We start from the raw sequence: 8493 nt of genomic DNA, 5'->3' as shown, positions 1-8493 counted from the left end.
TACACACTGCATCATTTCCTGTTCTATTATTATATAAAACAATAAAGTATGTGAATTTATTATACACCAACGGACAAACCACAGGAGTTAATGATGACCACAGTACAAGGTTAGTGAATGTTTACCCTGATTATGATGTAGATTATTAGTATGGCGGTAATTACGCAGCCCAACAACAATAGGCTGTAAAACATAAAACATCTTAAAGTAATAAAGAATGATAAAGACGTAGAGAGACAGGGGTGAGTAACGGCAGAGACTCTTTGTCGCCTGAACTCTGACTGTGACGGTGTTTAATTGTGTGTGTTGTGCAGCAAGCTGTTATCAACACTGACCGTATCTAATTAATGCGGCACCTCGGATCTTCCTGACAGACTAGACATTATCTAATCCATTTTTGTTGAACAGTTTGGCCTCAGAACACTTAATGTCTTTCTCTTCATTGGCAAATCCCCTCGTGGAAAACTCCAGAAAGAGGCTATTTGAGCATGATACTATAATCAAGCAATGTCTGTCTTCACTTCTGGTCTTGGTGGCCTAATTGTTGGGAAGTGTACGCAGTTAAGATGCATAGGTGGAGCCACTTCTCAACAGTTATTACTGTAACTTCATGTTACATCACAGTTGAGACAAATTGATCAACCAGGGGTGGTTTGGGCTCTGAGAAATCAGCGGCAAGAACTAAATGTGCAAAAGCTGATCTTCATACAGCCTAAGGGATACAACAACAACAATGTTTAGTCTAGAAAATGTCGACATAAAACTAAAAAATACTCATTACAATCAATCCACAACCCAAAGTGTTTTATTTACTATCATATATGTAAAAGAAAAACAGCAAATCCTCACATTTAAGAAGCTGAAACCAGCAAACGTTTCACATTTTAGCTTGAATAATTTTCTTCAAATTGACTTCACAGTTCACATCACAGTTCGCAGCTCGGCTTTATACACTTTGGGACGCCCCTGTGCTGCTTCACGGTCAACTTTGAGCAAACGCTTTATGGTTTGATACGCTTGTATTGTCACCAGAACCTCTGTAAAACATCAGGCCTGCTTCAAGTCAATGCTCTTGCTATTAGGGAAATTATATGTTGCCAAATCCAGTAGGTGCACTTGGAAATTCTGAGTCATAATTTTGAACTTACAATGCGAGTGGTTTCCAAAGGCCACTCCCACAGCTATCACACTAAGGAACAAAAACTAAACAGTATTGTGATTTGGTATGACTAAACTAAACATTAATTCAATAAGTCCTTGAGCAATATCTTGAGCCTACCCGCTCGAGGGGCCCTGGTTGGCGGCTGAAACTGACCCCTGACCTCTTGCAAACACAATCTTCTTTACAGCCAACTTTTTTTTACTACAGCTAAAAGGTCAATTTCTGCAAATGTATGCACCCCCACTCCTCAACCAGACTGTGAATATCACTGATCACAATGCTAGGTCACATCATGCTTGATAAGTATTCAGATCATGGAGTGAACCGGTGTCCACAAGGCATAATTTCTATCATTTAAGACTAGGGCTAAGGCTGTAAGTGGCTGCTTACAGTAAACCAACATACTTAAAGGTTCTCAGCAGAGCTCAAACGCCAACAGAAACCATTAACAGGATAGTGATTTAAGGGTGACAATGTAAAGTCTACAGTATTACGCTTAAGTGTCCTTGAGGAAAAAAAATACTACACCCTCTGGACTGTGGTTTCTAGTTCCCCTTGACCTTTGACTTCTCTGTGCTGGCATACATCCTACCTATACGATCAAAATAACATTAACACTGAAATATCCTATTCAGGGGCAGATGTGTGAATTAGAAATGTGTTTAGGAAGCAGGAGTTATGCAGGGGTTTTATTTTTTTTTTACCCATAAGACATAAACCTCCATTCCTATAGGTGTCACTATAGTCGGCCATCCCCCCTCCCCTTTCATGCTGCTCCTTCTCCTCCTCCCATCCACCAAAACCTCCGCGAAAGGGTGTGCGTTTTGAAGGTTGTATGAAGCTAAACACCAGTGCAGAGGAGAGCAGTCGCCACTTGTGTTGACAACCCAGGGACGAGCCTCTGCAGCCGGGGAGGAGCACACCCAACCAAAGTCTTTCCCCCGACCCTCCCCATCTTCCCTCTGAGCTCCCCCCTCTCCGAACCAAGGTCTTGTCCTCCAGGGGGAGAACGGTGGCAATGCCGCATACACGGACACCGATGTCAAAAAAGTTGAAATTCACAGGTTTTACAAGGCAAAATGCAAAAGTGGCAGCTGTGCGGCTTCTCTTCAAGGTCAGTATCTGAGCGCCGCCGCCGCCTCACGGACCAGTTTCTCGGGCTGTCGGAGGGAAGAAGAGGCGTGGAGGGGATGCCTGCTGTGTCTCGCTTGCCTCCAGCATCAACCATGACATCTTTCGCCGAGGAGGAATTGGATAGTCAGTGACACAGAACACGGACAAAACTTGAGAAACACCGCTGTGTTGTTGTTGTTTTTTATTTTCATTTATTATTGTGCTTTTTACAGCACCGAAAGAAAGAAACTCTTAACAGCATCTTGACATTTCCTGCTTTCTTTCAACGGCCTGCATTAGTAGGTGCGACTGTTCACCTGAGCTACAAGCAGCCCCGCTGTTGTCAAGCTAGCTACCGTTGACTGACAGAATGGGCTTTCGGTTCTGTTGCAGCTGTTGACGGTACCTGTATATATAGGCGATTCGAACCGGCCGTTAAAGCCAGTTGGAATGTTCGACGGTTGGGCAGTTTGTTACCGAACGTGACGTTACGAAGTTATTCAACTTCCTTGAACTTGTTTGGGTTTTTTTTTTTTTTTTAAAACCAACTCATTTCTTTTTTTTAAAATTACATTCAAACATGGCTTCGCGGACAGGTACACAGAGCCCTGCCGGTATCGGTAAGAGTTTACCGGAGCGGGGACTGCTCCTGCTGATGGTTCTGGTGTTTCTGGAGGGCTCCGTGCTTCCTCTCGGAGCTGCAAGCTCTCCGGATGTCACTCACCAGGCAAATTCAGACAACCACAAAGCAGAGGAAGCGGGGCATAACTTCACTAAAAAGCCTTTCCCTGTGCTCAGCCTCGACTACCACCACATACAGACTCCTTTTGAAATCTCCTTATGGGTGCTGCTCGCCTCTTTAATGAAATTAGGTGAGTATACTGTGTTGGTGTCACGTACGTTATGTCAATGCTGCCTTTCCAGGAAATGCTATCTGAGGGTTAGGTTATGGTTGCAGATGTAGTCTGTGTAGGTGTGTTTGCCCCCTTTACAGATATATCAGATTCACCATTACCTGCGAATCAAAACAAATAAAGGTAGAGTTTGTTTTTCCAAGACTGCTCTTTGAATCCAAAGACTGGGTTGAACTATGAACTCAGACAACTCCTGCAGAGATAAATCAACTCACATGTAAGTCTTGATTTAGATAACGCCCCTGCAGGTAGAGCTATTGATGGACACGTTATGATTGACAGAAAGAACAAACTTATCACTTTACAGTTTACAGGATGACCTCTGCTGCCCTTTATTCTGCACATCAATTAAAGATGCCACCGGTTGTGCTGACACAACGAGTTTGAGCAGAATAGCTGAATTCAATTGGTGACTCAGAGGGTAAATCTATATTGCTGGTCACGCAGATTACTCATCAGATCTGTCGGTGGTCTTCTGCTCGCGCTGTGCTTACTCCTTGCTACAGTGATGACTAAGCAGCTTGATGCAGCAGTCTGGGATGTTGGACAGAAACTATTTGGCAAGTTTTCAACGCGCCGGGGAACCTTCTGCTACGCTATTGCGAGCCAAAGCCTCACGGCGTTGTCCCCGAAAGCGACAAGCAAAATATGAGTTGAACCACCACCACCCAACTGCTTCGTGCTCTCCTTTCTTTCCGGTTTCTACGTCCTGTCTCTCCCTGCATCATCAATCCCCCCCCCTCGCGCTGCGCTTTCCACAGCACCGCATTGTCCCCTGCTATCTTTTTTTCTTTCTTTCTCAGAGCCAGCAGCTTGTCATTTCCTTGTGACATCAGGGGAGAGGAGAATACAGCCTTCACTGTCTGGGTCGAGAAGCCCGGCGTCTCTGGGGAGGGGACAGGCAAGCCACCGGGACCACCTGGCCCCGGTGGCTCTCTGTCGGGAAGCAGCTCAAGGGCATGGAGTGAAAAAGGAGAGTTAGTCAAATGAATGATGGAAGTGCAGGAAGCAGATGGGAGGCAGAAAAGAGCTGGGACTGGATAAGTGTGTGGGCTGACAGCAGCAGACAGTGGTGACCTTAAGCCTTTGATTATCCCTGGATGGTTGAAAATGGGCCGCGGGTAATTCAATGTGGCTGCTACAGTTTTGTGCCTCGGTTCAGCATCTGATTCATGTTCATAGACCTAATATCGCACGAGCCTAAAAGCCCATCCTCGGTCCATTTATCTCTTAAGGAACCCTGTCTCTGCCATGGTGCCTTTCTGTCCTTATTTTTCACATGAGTACTTTTCTTGGATTGATTATACCCAGTGCAGTGGCTTTTCTTATGTAACACCAAACCCAGAAAACTCCCTAACAGTTGCAAAGTCCTATTTATGAGACACGTTTATTTTGGCTCCTGCAATTAGGCTACAGGCCAGTATTACACAGAAATAACTATTCTTTATCGACCTATGGCGAAAGCTATAATTGGCGCGGGAAGCTGACTATATAGTCATAAAGTGATCCGTTTTTTTTTTATCTCCGTGTTTAGATGAAAGGTGAGTTCTTAAGGATCTTTGTGGTTATACTCAGGAAGGATTAATGCTAAGACGCTGTTATCTAAACGACATTGTTCCACATTCGTTTTGTGAATGTAATATGTAACAAGACGCTCATAAACTTCACCTGCGGTCGTAAAGAATAATGAGTACGCCTGTAGTAGGGAGTCGGGCTTAAAATAGTTCAGTCTTATCAAACACGCACGCAGCACTGACTCTCAGATTGACCTTTCGGTTAGGTTCGATCTGATAATATTCACCGGTAATGCACAAGTGGGCAGTGTGGTAAGAAGCCAGTTATTCCAGCGTTCCCCTCCTTCCAGCAGGTCGAGTTTGTCTCACCTGTCATTTATAATTCACAACTGGCCAAACAATTTGACAAGAAGGTGTGTGTTACATCAGTGTGACACTCCATGAAAGACACTCAACATTACATACAGAGGTGCTGTTATAGTTGTTGTAGTAGTGGGAGTTGAAGGAGCGAAGAGTAAAATAAACAATGAACATTTTGGATTTCTAGCAGCTTACTTTATGCCTGACCGTGCTGTGCTTGTACAGCTATAACCCGTGTTCTTGCAGTTTTATGTTTTGGTGAGAATAAAGAATTTAACTGGTTGTTATCAACACAAGCTTTGTTTATTATTAACAGACTTGCAGTATTTGTAATTAAACCAAATTACTGTAACTGTACTGTATAAACTCAGTGCATTTGTCTAAAAGCAAAAGCTGTTACAAGCACATACAGTAAGTAAAAGGACCTTAAGTAGAAGTTTGGTTATTTTTAGAAAAATCGGGTAATTTGTTATTCTGTGTTTTTATTGTATATTCAGACAGCAGGAAGTGACATCAAGGGAAATACTGAAACTCACTCATTCCTGGGAGGACAGCGTAGATACAGATCCAGAGCTGAGGGAATATAAATGCAGATTTTGAGAGCTGATTTTTGTTGTATACTAAGATATTGCACATATTCAATGCCAACGCAGAACTGTTACATCAGCAGGCGTAGGATTATCAAACATTAAGGGTTAACTAATGGCTGTAATCTGTTTCTGATACAATGGAAACTCCCTGTCAGGTTTTGTTAAAACTTTTGCCCTTTCATGTGGTTCTTTATGATTCTCACATGAGGAACTGTGAAAGCTTTAGGCTGTGTTGCCTTATAATCACCAGACTTGAATGTAGTTTAAAGTGTGTAGTTTAATTTTCTAAGATCCCTTATTACTCGGATCAACACTGTTTAAGGAATGGTTTCATTGTTTTGCTCGTTTGTTTGCAGAGTAAATGGTTCCCTTAGAGTCCTACCCAAGGATTGCTTTATCTAGGGTCAACAATTGATGATAACTAAGGTTGGAGACGTTATCGGTGTCACTGAGTTTACTCACAGACCACCTGTATGTGTCCCTGCTAGTACTTCCTGCTCCAGTCACTGTATTTCTTTTAATTAAATCACAACGTTTTCTCAATAAAATCAAAATTTCGGCGGTGTGCCAGAATCAATGTAAGACTCAGACCACTCTTTGACAAGACATATGACTGTAGGAGTGAGTAGAGTCAGTATGTCTGATTCTGATTATCAGCTTTAACTAATACGTTTGTTGTTTTGGAGTCCAACTTTACAGGCTTTGGTAAACCCATTAAGAAACATGGCCCTTAATATTGTCCTTATCTAAAATGCCTGTGTGGGAAAGAACACACACCCTTGGTAAAGCTTAAGTCAAGGGGACAAGCTAAACACATCTTATCTTTCATGTGTTACTTATGTTGTGATTTAGCACAGTTCTTTCCTTAAAGAAAAAAAGTACATTAGTTAGTTGGTTAGGTATGGGAATTGATTATTTTATTGATTCTCTATCAGTTTTCTGTGCAGAAAAAAGAAGGCCTGCCTTGTCAACGCAACTGTTTTTTATTTACTTCTTATCTCTGCGTCTGAACACAGTGTAGAAACAGTAGAACAAAGGCGTACAGGTGACTGAGGTGTACAAAAGCTCCGCTGTTTAATTTGGAACCGATTATATTTACGGTATTTGTTTTCATTTAGGTTTCCCTAGTCAAAGAGAAAATCTACTAAGCCTTCCGGCTCGACGCTAATGTTATTGTAACATAGGATATTAACTCTCTGTAACGGACACGCTGCTTGGTTTGGTCATTGTTTGGCATTGCGCAACTGTCAGAAAAAACATGCCGGTTCTTGATTCAATCTCTACACATAATCTTAAAAATTGATGTCTTCTTGTTGATATCTAAAGCCCTATTCGCACCGGACTAGTAATACCTGGGGACCTCTAGTAATTGGTAATAATTGCGGAGGTTGTCTGTCATCTTAATCCCGTGCGAATCTGCCGTGTCCGTAATTTGTAAAGTAAAATTCACCGCAAATGCTTATTATTTCACCCACGGATGGTTTTTCATGTGTAGTATCCAGGTCGTGCGATCGCATCTCGGGGATTTTGGGGTCTTTTTTTTTGGATGTTACGCAGAGCCTTGACACCATATCCGGGGGACAATGTCAGTAAATCCGAGTTAAAACACAGACTTCGCTTAAATCGCATGAGGTCCCCAGGTAATACTAGTCCCGTGCGAATAGGGCTTAAGACATTCAAGTAGAGGGTCTTTAAAGCAATAATACGGACAGCACGGTGGCTCCCCCCATCAAAACATGTATGTTAGGTTCATTCTCCAGTCAGTACCGTTCACCGAGGCATTGGCTCAGATCTGTTTTAATAAAATGAGCTCATGGGTGCATCAGTGGCTTGTGCTCTTTACCCTAATAAAAGTATCTGCCTTATCTAAAATATTGCTGCCGTCTGTGTGAAATAAGATCTCTTGGCAGCTACAAGACAACTTCAAAGGTGGATGTACTGATTATATCCACACTGTTACCACTTATCCTTCTTATTTCCTTCTTCTTTGCCTTCCTTGTCTGTTTTCTTTAGATGTGAAACAGACACTAAAAAAAGGCCGATGTACAGTAGAGTATTGCTTGTAACAGACATTTGATACTGTCACTGAATTGCATTTCATTCAGTAGTTATAGTGGAAGATGTGCTTGTGCAGTGAGGATCAATTAAAAGTGTTGTGGTGTTAACACAAAACCTCACGAGGAATCACCCGTGTGAGTCAGTGGTAGCGTTGCACAGACATGGCGCCGGGGATCATACTGAAATATACCAGCAGCAGGCCGTTATTAATAATTTAAACCAATGCTGGTGATACTGGAGGAGCACAATGATCTGCATCATACAATCAAACAACGGCCCACGAAGGCTCATATTTTAAACTTCTCTTGAACTTCCTGGAAACATCAGTATGTTTTGTTGCAAAGCTCGCCAGCTAGTTTAACAGCTTGATTTCTAGGAAAGGTAATCAAATGTATACATGACCAGTAACCTTCTTCAACAAAGCGACTGTTTAAATGTGATCTGTCTACTGTTGGCTTGCGTTCATCAGGGCAGATCTGTTGGCAGCAGTGTAATTAGTACACCTGGAAACGACACAGCTCCAGCTGTTTGGAATTGATGTGTGGCAGCAGGTGCCAGGGCTGTGCCTGAACTGGGTACACAAGGCACAAGGTGACGATAGCTCTTGACGCCTTTTGGCTGGTTTTCAATAACGCTTGGTGTTGCCATAAAGGCTCTCAGCCAGGGAGTTTGGCAAAGACACAGTGCCCGGCTTTTATTATACCACAGCGAGTAACACTGTCGTCGTCCCTTCATACATGTGTCTGAACAGCTCTGTATGTCTTTGGAAAGTCCAACTGCTC

At 42.8% G+C, this 8493-nt stretch overlaps 1 protein-coding gene across 1 annotated transcript in view; it reads left to right on the top strand.

The window, feature by feature from the left end:
- Nucleotides 1-2809: 2809 nt before the first annotated feature.
- slc9a1a (solute carrier family 9 member A1a) overlaps nt 2810-8493 on the top strand; it is a 30353-nt gene continuing 24669 nt past the window's right edge. Inside the window, exon 1 of the mRNA XM_035672931.1 lies at nt 2810-3147. Coding sequence (XP_035528824.1) covers nt 2856-3147 — 292 coding nt within the window. The 5' untranslated portion in view covers nt 2810-2855. The remainder of the gene's footprint in view (nt 3148-8493) is intronic.

Source organism: Morone saxatilis, unplaced genomic scaffold (genome assembly GCF_004916995.1).
Source record: "Morone saxatilis isolate NCDOM2014 unplaced genomic scaffold, NCSU_SB_2.0 Contig24, whole genome shotgun sequence".
NCBI lineage: Eukaryota > Metazoa > Chordata > Actinopteri > Moronidae > Morone > Morone saxatilis.
The sequence above is the reverse complement of the archived record's forward strand: the minus strand, read 5'-3'. Positions and strand labels throughout refer to the sequence as shown.